At 33.1% G+C, this 14,635-nt stretch overlaps 1 protein-coding gene across 1 annotated transcript; it reads right to left on the bottom strand.

Annotated features, from left to right (window-relative positions):
* Positions 1 to 11,502: 11,502 nt before the first annotated feature.
* Positions 11,503 to 14,398, bottom strand: LOC112500516. The gene is made up of 6 exons (XM_025104016.1): positions 14,080 to 14,398; positions 13,311 to 13,525; positions 12,961 to 13,137; positions 12,722 to 12,877; positions 11,992 to 12,268; positions 11,503 to 11,744 (listed from the first exon to the last, which is right to left on the bottom strand). Exons 1-6 carry the CDS (start codon positions 14,396 to 14,398, stop codon positions 11,503 to 11,505), a joined length of 1,386 nt encoding a protein of 461 aa, XP_024959784.1.
* Between the last annotated feature and the right edge of the window lie 237 nt (positions 14,399 to 14,635).

Raw genomic sequence — 14,635 nt, 5'->3', positions numbered from 1 at the left:
CTTCCCGGAGAATTTGACCCTACTTTAAATTTCGGAGAACATGCAAAAGCGATAATAGATCTCCGAGTATTCCTTGATCAGTTCCTCTAATTCTATGAATTTTTCTATTCAGTCTTTGTTTCTCAGATTGTTTTACTCACACGCTCTTGCATAAAATCAAGGGTATTTACAAAAACAGTAGTTCGATTTTTTTTTCTGGAACAACAAATGCCAAATGTGTGTATATTTAATCTCCAATCTTGCTTTTAAATCAGATATATGAATTTTTATTCGGTTTACAAATAATAAGGTCGTCTAGCCATTATTGTTTATATTTGCACCCATTTTAATTTTTTAAAAAGAGAAATACATACATAAAGTAAGATTATTGTATCATATAATCTTATTAATTTGTTACAGTAAGTAAATTTATTATAAAAGATATTTAACTATTTTGAAAATTCAATTTATTTGGTAAAAAATTTAATACAAATATCTTTATTATTGGTTAAATATTAAAAAATTAAATCATAAGGATGGTGCCTGATTGGTTTGAGCTTGACTTCAAAAGTCAAAACTAACAGGAGGTCTCAGGTTCAAATCCAATGAGGAAAAAAATCCCTTTGTGGCCACAGAGGTTCAAATGTGGTGACCCCGGGCTACGTGCAAAGCATGTGGTCGCCTTGAGACGGCTCACATAGCGGGTTGGATATCCAGATTAATCAAAAAAAATATTAAAAAATTAATAAAACATTATAAATCACAATTAAAACAAATAAATATAGTATGCCCACTTTAAATTAAGGTATGATGCTTAGATATACAAACTTGTTATGGAATACATAAAATGGAAAGTGATTAAAATGACCATTTTATACACTGTACCTTAACAAAATGACCATTTTTTTAGAGTTTTTTCACAAAATAACCAACCAAATTGACCAGAAGGTATGAAGAGGTCCCATGTGTATATCATTTTGGAGACAAAAATCAGATATTATATATGATATTGTCCAAATCACCTTGGATATGCCTAAATTATTTTTAAATAACCCAAAAGATGAAAATGGAACATTTATTAAAAAAGGAAACTAAGGTGAATTTTGATTTTCTCAAAAGAGGTGAAAAGTGAAAGTAGAAAGCAAAAAAGATTGGCTTGAAAAAAGAAATGTACCATTTGATTTGGATATTGGTCTACCCTTTTGTCTAACTCTTACCATAAAAGATATATATACATATATATATATATATATATATATATCACAAAAATTAATCAAGTAAAATTTATTATTTATTAACCTGGATATCCAGACTGTTATGCGAGCCGATTAATCCCAGAATGACAACCCGTTTTGCAGGAATCCCAAAGTCATCGCATTTGAACATTTGTGGCCACAAAGAGAGTTTTATTCTTCCTTAGATTCGAACATGACACTTTTGGCCTTTGGAATCCAAGATAAAACCAATCGGACGTCACCCTTGTGATTTAAAATTTACTGTTTATTTGAAGAAAGTACGTGTTTTTCCAAAACTATATGTATCCGATTCAAAATGAGGATTTATATTTGAGAAATTGTATATAATTTGATATAGTTTATAAAGCAATATATAAATTTGATTCATATTCTATAAATAATCATTAAATAGGTCTTGGCATTGAATAGACTTAGTCAAATAATGCATAAATTTTGTAAATATTTTATATAACTTTTAGCATTTTCTCATAAATAAAAAAGGGTTCTTTTTAGGAGAGAAAAAAGGTGGCATTTTGGTCATGTGGTGAAAAACACAGTCACCAACAAGTGTGTGAGATAAGGATGCCTCTTCTCATCCTTTTCATGTCACATATGCTCTCACAATTAATATATACACACAAAAGGTTGCATATATATATATATATATATATATATTATGTGTGGGTTGGATCCATGTGAGACCAATCTGTTTTCATGAGACCACTTTTTTACATTTGAAACTTTACAACAACAAAAAATGGTTTAACGGGTCTCACGAAAACAAGTTGTTCTTACTTGATCAAAGTATATTATGTATTATAATATATATATATATATATATATATATATTAATATAAATATAATATACACAAAAAGGAAGAGAATATCTTATATCCTTGACTTTTTGTTCATAGGAATACCACCAACTCTAATAGTTAATTAAATTGTGATGCTTTTTTTGGGTCAATGAAGATAGTGAAGGCTTGAGGGGCTAGCAAGCAAGTGCAATCTTTCTTATTTTTCTAATTAATAAATATATTTAAATATTTAGTACAAAATAATAAATTAAGAAAATTTTATCACCCACAAAAAAAAAGTAAAAGTGATTTACAAAATTTGTGTTCTTTTTTAGATTTTATGGTTTCGAACTGTATTTTATATTAAGTTTTTACGTAATATACTGTAAATAAATGAAGAAAAAAACTGTATTTGGTCCAAATTGTGAAATCCGACCTAAAACGTAATGTTTGGTCGCAACCCACTCTTTCATGACGTGTAGAACAACCATTGTTTTAAAAGGTGTGACGTGACGGTCAGGGGCGGACTTACCATGTAAAAGGTGGGGGGAAAGGCCCCATTAAAAAATAAAGAAGAGGAATTTTCCTAAGGTTAAAAGTTGTATTTTTTACTTTCTACTATGGTTCTCCTCAGTAATTTCTTGTTAGGGCCCCCACCAACTAAAGAAAGTATCTCGAAATCAATCAAAAAATGAAAAGTTCCTCGAAATCGATAAAAAAAACCTTAAAAAATCCTTTGAAATAATCCAAAAAAACTTCAAAAATCTCTTGGAATGGTGGAATTAGACTAAAAACACATCGGACGACTTTGTGGGTGTTTAAGCTACCTTAAAGGTGCTCCCACTAGACCAAAATCATGGATCCGCCACTGGTGACGGTTGTTGTACCGTGAGGCAAGACTCGTCTTCGATGTAATGGTATACTTATGATACACCAGTGTCCAACTTCGATGCGTGTTTTCGTAAGACTGACTTTTATTTTTTTTACTTTTAATATTTTTTTAATCTTCTTAGTCTCTTTTTTTTTGTAAGATGAAGGTGTTTTCGTTTGAATGAGAATTAAAGTAAGAAGTGTAAGAAGGGATTTCCATCATCTGCACATTAGGATGAGGTGCACCGAGATGAGATGCACCGAATCAATTCCCGTGAGAATCGTTGTACATGGGTGGACAAGAGATTAAAAATGATAAAGGGTTATAATCGCTTTTTACACTTCTCACCTTAACTCTATTTCTCACACGATCATTCGCCTGTATATACAATATACAAATTTCCAGTCATATATACGTCATGTTCAAAAAACGTTCGCCATAATTCCTAAGACTCGAAACTCGACTTTACCGACACGTCACGTCTTATGTCATTTAAAATATCGAGAACATCTATAACTACAAGGTTTAAAATCGTTGAACTTTTCATAATCTAAAAAAGGAGTCGGTTTTAAAACGGATGGAACGCTCGGAAGAATGGTGTCGTTAAAGTTAGGGATCGATATGAGAAATTGTGTAAACATTAAGGACCAAAGATGTAAATAAGTGAAAGGTAGCTTCGTAGAGCATCTCTTTTGCCATTAGGTTTTGACTTTATTTGCAGAAAACCCCCTTAGGATTCCTCAAATGTTGCAGTAGACCCACCTTACTTTATCTCTCTATTTTAATTATGAAATCAATAAGTCAAATGCATGATAGAGACATTTCCATGTCGTATTATGTTATATTCATGTCCTTTTTTTTTTAATAATAAATTGCATTAAAAAAAGGTACATTAATTCAAATATTAATTTAAAAATGTCATATTTAATGATAAAAAATATATAGTTTAATATTTACTACCGACAGTGCGGTAAATGAAACTTTACGGAGATATTTCGTTGGACGAAATCTGTTCGTGGGATTTGAAATATCTGGTTTGTAGGATTTTGAAAAGAACTGAATTATACACACATATATATATATATATAAATATATTATAAATAATTAACCAACGAGTTATTGCGTATTCTTTAAAGGGTGTAGAAATAATTAAATTACATTTTTTAACTGATTATTAATATATTTTAAAACATTATTAAAAATAAATCCTATTTTTTTGAACAACGGGTCTTTAGAATTAAATAAAATTACATTAGTTTTAATTATAATTAAAATTTAATAAAAATACTTATTAAAAGGTTAAATAGCAACATAGTTTTTACGATAATTGATGTATCATATGTTATTTTACATGATTTTTTTTTCTATATATGACTTGTATTTAATGTATTGATTACATATATTGTTTCACAATGTGAGCATCTTTTATGTGTTTATAGAACAAAAAATACAACTGAAGAATCGAACATTGTGAATCGAATACATATGAAACAAATATATGTTAATCAATATATTAAATTCTAGCATTAGATGGAGAATTACTATACCTTACGATAATAGTTATCACAATATATGGTTCTCAAATAAATAAATATATATATATATATATATATATATATGATTTTCAAAAGAGAACCACAAAAAAGTTATAAAACCGTGAGAACCGATATAAAAATATATTTTTTCATGGTTTTTTTTCATCAAAGACTGATTTTAGCTATTATTTCACATATATTTGTGTTTGTATGGTGAAAAAAATTTATATGAAACTTTTTTTGGGGTTCACTTGATGAAACGAAAAATACATGAAAAAGAAGTTTCATAATGTGAAACAAATGCATATAAAACTATTACAGTATAAAACAAATATATGTGAAACAATATCTTAAATGATGAAAAGGAACATGCAAAAAAAACATTTTTTAGCAGGTTCTCACGGGTTTATAACTTTTTTGTGGTCTCATTTGATTTAACCCCCCCCCCTCTCTCTATATATATAATCTATATATATAGAGAGAGAGAGAGAAAGAGAGACAGAGAGAGAGAGAGAGAAAGAGAGAGGGGGGTAATAACCTTTTACATTTTTATAACTCTTACAATCAAATTAGGAGTGTCTATTTAATCGTCAACAGTTATCATTTAATCAGTTGTAACTATTGTTAATTAAAATAAATAAATAAAAAGAATGATAGATAAATGAGTTGCATTGTATAATCTAGAAGGGTTATTATTAACTCCCTCTATTTTATATATATATATATATATATATATATATATGTATGTATGTATGTGTGTGTTTTATAGGGGAGTGAAATAGTATTGATTAGTGAGTAAAGATGACAGACATGCTTAAAGACAAAATTTAAATGTTTGATGTGTGTGTGTGGGGTGTTGGATTAGAAGAAGATTCCATTTGTCATTTGACCTTTTTGTCCTTTGTTTTTCTCTTCTATGGAAGGTCAAACTTCTCTAGCTTTTCTTCATTACAAAAATACCACTATCATTAATATATATTTAATTATTTTATAAAATAAATAATGTCTTTTTCCTTCAAAATAATATTTATATAAAAAATTTGCCATTGCTAAATTTGGTTAGCATTGTTTTCTTGACCTTTTTGTCCATTATTTTCTCTTGGAAGGTCAAACTTTAATTTTATTTAAATATAATAAAAAACAATATTTTTTAAGAGATATGTCAAGGATGGTGTCTGATTAATTTGAGTTTGGCTTCAAATGTCAAAAATGTCAGGAGGTCACAGAAATCCTCTTGTGGCCACGGAGGTTCAAATGCGGTGACTCCGGACTACCTGAAAAACAGGTGGTCGCCCTGGGATTAGCGACTCGCATAGCGGGTTGGATATCCAGGTTAATAAAAAAAAATGAAAAACAATATTTTTTAAGAGCGATTTTCTTTTTCTGTTTATATAATTCATTAATTCATTATATATAAAAGATAATATTTAAAGTTGATTACTGATAATTCCAGTTGAGATCCAAACAGAACCAGCCTTCAAGAACACTAATATGAAAGAATATTTTATGGCTTACATATCGGTTTGATGCTAGCAGGGGCTTGGGATCAAAGCCAAGATCTTTCTTGTATTTGGGAAAAATCGCTTCGCCCCTTTACCAACTGAATCAATGACCTGTTTTTTTGTTGTTATTATAAGAAGTCTTAGGGGCACATTACCTTATCGGATGAATGTAGACAAAAAATAAGAATTTTACTCAGTAAGAACAAAGGCAAGGACAGAGAGTCTTATTGGGATGTCGTTTTAGTGTACTAAAATTATATCCGATAAGTAAGTGATAGTGTTGAATTTTGTCGGTAAGCACTTACTGGATAAATGTTTAGGTAAACGGCCCCTTAATCAAATGAACAAGTCTAATATACATATTAGTTAGAAACAAAATTATAACTCAGGGGCAAACCTATTGGAGACCAAGCAGGTTGCACCCGCTCAATCTTAATTCGTAAGGAAAAAAATCTGGACAATGAAAGGTGGACTAGCTAAAAGTTGAAGAGGTGCTCCGAGATATCAGAAAAATACAACGAACATCAACAAAAAATCCAAAAAAGTCCCTCATAATCAACCAAAAAACCGAAAAAGTCTTTCGGAACTAACCAAAAAAAAAACTGAAAACAGCCCACGAAATCAACCAAAAAACTTAATCAAAATCACTCGAATTAGTGAAATCTGGCTAAAACCACATCGAGTGACTTTGCAGGTCTTTGATCCACCTTAAAGGTGCACCTGCTCGACAAGAATCCTGGATCCACCACTGATCTTGTTCACGGCTACACATACCCGAACACAATACAACCTTCTCCTAAAAAAAAATGGTACGACATATCCGACGTTTGACCGCCTAATAAAATAGAACCCATACCTCTTGTTCATGACTACATACTTGAACGGAATAAACCTCTGCCGTAGAAGATTGGTGTGACTCGGGACTAAAATTGATAACATCGAACTAGACAGACCCAAAAATATCTTCTTTCACGAGACTATAAATTATTTATCATTAAACCAATCGCATAAACCAAAACATATCAAACAGATCCAATAAATCTCACTTAAATGTAAATTCTTGGAGATCAGATATATACAGACTTGACCTATACTAAAAAAAAAAAAAAAAAAAAACCCAAATAACTGTTTCCGTAAAAACCCGAAACGTTGAACCAAGTCAACCAACCTTGTACTTGTATTAATTATTTATGAATAAAAAGACAAAGCTAAAACCGAATCTTGAAGACATTGGAAGAACCAATGGAAAAAACAGAACTCCAATCCATTAATGAAATCTTGGAATCTTTGTAAATCTTGGGAACACAACCCTTTTTCCCCATCCATGCTGATTCTCCTCTTTTTTTTTTTCTTCTTCTTCTTCTTCTTCACCTGCATTTTACCACTTTCTAAGCTGAAATGACACAGAAAATAAGATGGTTTATTTTATATAATTTCTTATTTAATTTCATAATTATTAATTCAAAAAAAAAACACATACACACTCACACAGTAGTAGTATCAGACCTTCTTGGGAGTTTGTACAGGTCCCATATTTCATGCAAGCATACATGTGACAAAATCTTGAGTTCAACAATACTTGAAGCAAATTCATTTGTGGAAATAGAGGATTAGAGGGTGTAATTAGCATGTGGGAATTGGGGTTTCATTGGTCCCAACAAGTTGTGATACCCGATAACTCGGGATCGGATCAATAATCGCGTACAACATGATAGTAATTGCAGGAATGGAAGACTTTGAATGAAGTATTTACATAACATTGTTAGGATTTATGATGTGGTTTCAACAATTTTTAATATGAATGTTGATAGGATATTATAGTTCTTAATGTTAGAACGGAAGATAAGACCACATGATTCGTGTGTGCGTGTATATATATATATATATATATATATATATATTATATATAGAGAGAGTGAGGTTCAGAAGGAAACCCAAAAAATTGAAAAACTGAGAAACACCCTAATAACCGTTTATCTGTAGGATATGCACATGTGCATACAAGTAATTTTCTTAGTTTTTATGCACATGTGCATACCGGAAAATTAATTACCAATTACTTGTATCCATATGTGCATACCATACAAATGGTTACCAGCCTACTAGGGTGTTCCTCAGTCTTTCATTTTTTTCAATTTTCCACTAAACCTGACCCTATATATATGTATATATATAGACACGCACACAAAAACAGCAAATCATTTTAAAGTAAGTACATATATAACAACACAACATGATAAATTGATCAAACAGGAGAGAAAATCACTAACTTGATTGATTGTAGAAGCCTTTGATGTAGATTTCAGTGTCCTAAAACATATATATGTCCCCGATCGTGTTGTCTTCAGTTCAGGATGCAACTATCAATTCAAGTTTTACAAGAAACTTGAATCTGATGAATAGCGTATATTTCCACGATGGATGGACAAAAGTAAAAACAAGGAAAGATCACTGAAATCATTATATTTTTAGGTACTTGTACATTTCCCCTTTAACTATATTTAACTGCCAAAAGAAGTCAAATCTTATCCGAAATTAGTTAATTAAAATTACCAAAATAAAGTAAAATTAATTAAATAAAAAATATGGAATTTCAAGGAAGCCCTAAGCCCATGAGGCCCAATGTCCAGACCAAGTGACCAAGCCCATTTGGTAAAAGCATATAAAAGTGATACAGATTTCTGTTTCTCCTATGTGGGACATAAGTCCAACACTTAATAGTAAGAAGATAAAAATGGACAACATTTATAATTAAACCAAGTTTAGCTATAAAACATAATTACAATTCAAAGGTGATATCAAACATATGAGCATGATTGATCAAAGGGTATTTGAAACTATTAGCTACTGGTTCAACATTTTAGTTGATCTGTGTTAAATATGGATTTTATTACAACTGTAATGAAACAGAAAGGCTATCAATACCTCCTATGTACAGCTAAAGCTTCTGAATTGAAAAATACCGTTGGTTCTGGTAAGGGGTTGAGCAACCAAACCTCAACTAGCAAGAGCCGGATACTGAGATGCTATATCAGATTTTCAGGCCACAATAGAATCAGACACTACAAGATGATACATATCTAAAATCAATCTGGAAGGTTAGAAATGGAGATGCAAGACCCTCACTTGAGTTTGCATTATTTCGTCTGTATTTGCAGCAAGCTTCCTTTAGACCATACTTGTTGCACATACAAAAGCAAGTATCGTTATTGGAGTAGAGTTGACCTTCTTCAAAACCCATCTTGTTTAGTGAATTGTCCTGAAATGAGAAAGTATTATGGCTTTCAAACAATTTTGACATATAACCTTTGGATTGATGACTAAACTCAACTAATTAATGTGGATGGATTCATAAGAAAAACAGCTGAACTTCTTGACATCCCTGACAATGGTACGAATGATGGTGTCAATTGTAGTACTTCTCAGGTAATTTGTAATTATTAATTGTAAATATAGTTTGAGCACAAGACAATTGTAAAAGTTGGCCATTTACATCGGTTTCTAACAATGTATAGCGGAGCTAGACTAATGTAAAGCATGAACATGGGTAGAAATGAATAAGAACATAGGGGCAGGGAAGAATTATCAACTAGATTTATCTAAATGTTAAGTTCTGGTAGCCTCGGCAAAGTTGTAGATAATCTATGAGCCGTTAACAGGGAACCTAGAGAAAATTGGACTAACGTAACTCGCAGTTTTGAAAATGTTAAGAATAGGGATACGGAGATGATAAGTGACTGGATAATCTCAAAAGATCGTGTGTAGAACACTTTCCAAATACAATAATTCGACCCTAACAACCTTGGGTTCACAAATTTAGTATTGGGATAATTCTCAAGAATTTCTCTATTTTCAAAGGCTGTGAAAGTCAAGATTATATACACCCCAGATTCTAGGATTACATACTTATATGAGAGATCGACAGTTATGGGCGGTTATAACTATTAACTAGGGTTGTAAACGAACTGAACGTTCAGCGAACCGTTCTGCGGGAAGTTCGTTTATGTTCGTTTATTTAATAAATGAACGAACGTGAACAATTTTTTTTGTTCGTTTAGTTTAACGAATGAACATGAACAAGAGTCTTGTTCGTTCATTTATGTTCGTGAACATTCGTTCATTTACTGTTCGTTTATATTTGTTTGTTTATATATCAAATTTAATATATAGTCTTTTATTTATTTACTTTGAATTCAAATAATATCTATTTATGTTTGTTTAGCCCGTTCGTTTATGTTCATTCGTTTACGTTCGTTTAACATGTTAACGAACGAATATAAACGAACACGAACACACCTGATTTCTGAACGAACGAATACGAACACAAATATTTTCGTTCGTTTACCGTTCGTGTTCGTTCGTTTGTTCGGTTAAGTTAAACGAACGAACATGAACAAACCTCCGTTCGTGTTCGTTCGGTTCGTTTACAGCCCTAGTTATAACAGTTAATGGATAAGATTGAAGAGCAGTTACAACCGAATCAGAGTTCCAGGACCGAAGTCTGACTCCATGTACCCGAACTCGGACTCTATTGGGTCTAAATCTGATTGCAGAGAAACTAAGGGGCCGTTTATCAAACACTTACCAGGCAAGTGCTTACCGGTAAAATTTCACACTATTATTTACTTACCAGGTAAGATTTTAGTCCACCAAAACGACATTGTATGCAACAATTTACCCGGTAAGCGCTTACCGTAGTAAGAGTTGTCGCACTCACTTACCGGGTAAGACTTTTGGTCCTTGTCTCGCTCTTACCGGGTAAGGTAATGTGATTTGGTAGTAAACGTCCCCTAAGTCTGACTCTACAGTCCGGAGTTACGGACGTCAATTTCACAAATCACAAGTCTGGACGCAAAGTCCAGATCTCTTACTCTATGGTCCAGAGTTAAGGACTTGATCAATTTTCCCAAGTCTGGACGCATGAGCCTTAAGTCTGATTGCACAGTCCAGACTTCAGACAGCCAATTTTCAAGGTAACTTCAGAACTCTGATCAGAAGGATCAAATCTCTGATTACTCTACCCAGACTTATGGCAATCTAAGATGATAGGGGCAACATTTGTGAGTGTGCACTGTGCACCTCCTAACTCACTTATGCTTGCCTTATCACCCTCTGATCTATCTCGAGTGAATCACAATCACACCAAAATGATTGATGACACACCAACAGAAAATGTCACTCTTGAAAAGTATGTTATATTTTTCATGGAAGCACGTGACTTTAGTTAGCAAGAACAAAATGAACTGCTTTTTCAATTTCAGAACACTGAGCTTGCAATAAAAGTAACATATTTCAGGTGATAGTTTTGTTAATGCATAAACTATGTTCCTAACAACCCTCATCTTCTTCTCTACCATGCAGAACAAACCAAGAAGCAAATTAGCTGCAACTTTTAAGCGAAAGAGTTTGAAGTAATCCTAATGTGTTGACGGATATGAAATTTAAATTGTGAGCCTCCATGAATGTTGGACAGGAGCATGGGAAATTGATTTGAAGAAGATATACATTACCAAATGCCTAATTGTTCAGTCATCTAAAACTTCACATAATGAGGACATATGAGAGAAAAGAGATACCTGATAGTTAGACATCACCATCTGTGTTTGGTTTTTCCTGCCTCTTGTGACCCGTTGTATTTACCAGATCCCTACGAGTGCAGACAGGATACATGTTGATGTCTTTTAGCATTCCCATTCGCCACATCACGTATGGGAAGCTGAGTTGATCGTGTGCAGTGAAACGAACCACTTCATTAAACCAAGCACACATGAACATGTTTGTTAGTTGAGTGTGATCCCTCACTATTATGGAAGCTTCAGCCAAAGCTGCAATAGGTAAAAACCTTTTAAGACAGATCATGCCAAGATCCTCTTTTAGAATTGAGAGTAAATCACTTCTATGTAAGCTTTTAAGTAAACATAAATAATAAGTTGCTAGCTCTTCCCAGGAAGCAAGTGATAACCTGGCCCCAAAATATGAGCTTGATGATTACTATAAGATCATGTCAGGTATGGTCCATAATATATTTTTCCATAATATCCTATTAGAAAAAGAGGCAGTAGTAAATCATGCCTTTTTGTTCATTGAACCTCTTGACTTCAGGAAATCCATCCATACGGTACTGAGTGATCTGCATATCTACTTCTTCTGTTTTCTCTTTGTTTTTCTGCACTATAGTTAATGCCTCATCATAGACACTACTGCGTGCTCCATGTTCTGAAATGGCAAGTACTGATTTTGTGCGCCAAAGAAGTGCTTCCAGAACCGCCACAGGATCTCTATGTAATTGAGATTTCGAGTCCACCCAAATGGAATACCTTGCTCGAGGAAACAATCTATGTCCTAACATCTACAGGAATAATACACTACTAATCATCTTTAAGAAGATCCCTTTATAATTGGTTGATTTGGTTCATGCATGTTAATGGTCCCACGTTATTGGTTGATAGAGTCGAAGTGAAATTTCCAATAAACTATGAAATGCTATGGTTCTTATATATGATTTCTAAATGTATTCAGAAGTAATGCGCAAGATCATGCATTGCACATGAACATGGATGATGGATGCTTATTTCTTCAAACACAGCCCAACTTACATAGTATATAATTACAACCAAGTAACACACAGAATAGCCATGTGATACTTGTACTATAATTAACCACCAGTGTCCTCACATAAGATTCGATATTTGGTCCTTTATGGTATTGTTATATCTACACTATGATTTAAAACATGTTTGACATGAATATAGTACAGATACATGGATGTTAGAAGGAAATAGAACATTGGAACTTCAGTTACCTTTGGGATTTTACTATTCATCCGTTGGTCAACGAAAGGAAGTTCCCTAACAACAATAATCCTCCATTTACCGATCATGTGGTCATTATCAATATGACTTCCTTCCAACTCTTTTGTTTTAAGTGTGAACTCATCCCAAAATGCAGCATAGCATACCTGCTTCACAAGTAAAACATGTAAAGATAATATGATTGAGACGCGTTCAAGAATGAATGCACTTGTGCACTTAGGATGAGAACCTTTCTTATTGTTTCTTTGGACATTCCTATCGGTTGATATAGATCATATCCTCCACCAAATGTGCAAGTAGACACCACAATTTGACATGTTTCCATGTAACTCTTGTCCTCATCAGAAACCTTAAACCCTCCATTCTCACTGTAGAAACCACAATGTACAGAAGCTATCTCGTCCACCTGAAACATCACCTTTAACAGTAATATAACACTGGGTGTTGTAAGATGTAGTATAAGGACACATAGGTGATCCTTTTGCAAATTTAGGGGTTTTAAAATCCAATAGTAGAGGTGTAGAACTGAACTTAGATAAGTGAAATGAGAGCTTCAAGATATCAGTTTCAAAGCAAAACCTTAAAACTTTCATTCCTTTCATAAAATGTTTGGAACCCAGTGAACCTGTTGAACCTTGAGACTTCAAACGGCTGCTGTAGCAGGGTTGTTTTCTCACCACTAAATGAAGAATTGATCCCCGTTATGTACACAATCTCTTTAACAGGTGAAGCAGACTTCTCAAAAGAAGAAGGAAGTGTTTTAATATATTCTGGAGGTGATAGCTTCAAGCAACCTGATAAAGGGTGCAATTATCCAGAAGTTTAACAAGAATTGGCAACATAGCATGCTTATATATGATCTCCTTTAAGCAGACAAAAGCAGCATTATACACAACACCCAAGCCTAAAGTTGTGGGTTTAGATACGAACAAAAAATGATGGATAACCTACCATTTGATGCAAAATTATCTTGATTTGATGAATAGGATACCCCTTTTGACTTCCACTTCAATAGTCCCATTTTTCCAATTTCATAATTTACAAAACAAGTCAAAACTTCATATTTTGATTGAATGCAATTCCAGAGAGATTGATATATTCACCCAACTACCCAAGACTCTGTAAGCATGCATAGTTCATCCCTTTGATACCCTGCACCTACTAGGAATGATCTCTACTTCAATCGACGGGAAAATTAAAAAGGCATAATTTTCCTCATTTCAAATCCATCCATGCATAACAGCACAATTTCACTTGTTTATTACCAACGGGCCGCGCTAAAAAAAGATAATGTAAAGAAACTAAAACCCTAAAACGATATACACATAAACATCTTAATAATGCTTACGTTCTCTAACGCCATGAACAATACGAGTAGTGGGCACCGTATTCCGCTCTGATCCAGGCGGTTCTTTAAACTTTTTCCATATCGTAGAAGCCTCGTACACGAACAATCCGGCGGATAGGAGGACTAAAGGAATCGTCCACCATTTTCTCAGCTTTCTCACTACTCCATGGAAAATCCAGTTGTTTCTCGTACGATGACGATGCCCTAATTTATTGTGAATCCTTCGGAATTTGGATCTTGTCCTCCGAACGTAGTCGTCGTTGGTTTCTTGGCCCTTCTCTTCGTCAGAGATATTGGGGATCGATACGCTGTTGGACATCGTGCCACTCGTTGAGGCATTGGATTAATGGCGGGAATATAACGTCCACTTTTTTGTTTCTACCCTAAAAGGAGGCTGTAGAATTTATAAGAATGGTCCCTTGCTATTGATTAATTTTGTAGAATTTATCTTATAAAATGAAAATTGACATTTATAGTCCTCTAAATAGTATTCACTTTCCAATTGATCACTTGTTTTATTACTAATAACTAGAAGGGTACTCGGTACTCGTGCAAT

The sequence above is a fragment of the Cynara cardunculus genome (genome assembly GCF_001531365.2).
Source record: "Cynara cardunculus var. scolymus isolate 2C chromosome LG 17, CcrdV1, whole genome shotgun sequence".
Classification (NCBI taxonomy): Eukaryota; Viridiplantae; Streptophyta; class Magnoliopsida; order Asterales; family Asteraceae; genus Cynara; species Cynara cardunculus.
The sequence above is the reverse complement of the archived record's forward strand: the minus strand, read 5'-3'. Positions and strand labels throughout refer to the sequence as shown.

Bases quoted from the DNA above. Each gene is read 5' to 3' on its own strand.
- LOC112500516 (XM_025104016.1), bottom strand. From the start codon at position 14,398: ATGTCCAACAGCGTATCGATCCCCAATATCTCTGACGAAGAGAAGGGC. The intron at 13,526-14,079 runs GTAAGCATTATT...ACCCTTTATCAG, and splicing joins TGTTCATGGCGTTAGAGAAC to GTTGCTTGAAGCTATCACCT. The intron at 13,138-13,310 runs GTTTTGCTTTGA...GTGATGTTTCAG, and splicing joins AAAGGAATGAAAGTTTTAAG to GTGGACGAGATAGCTTCTGT.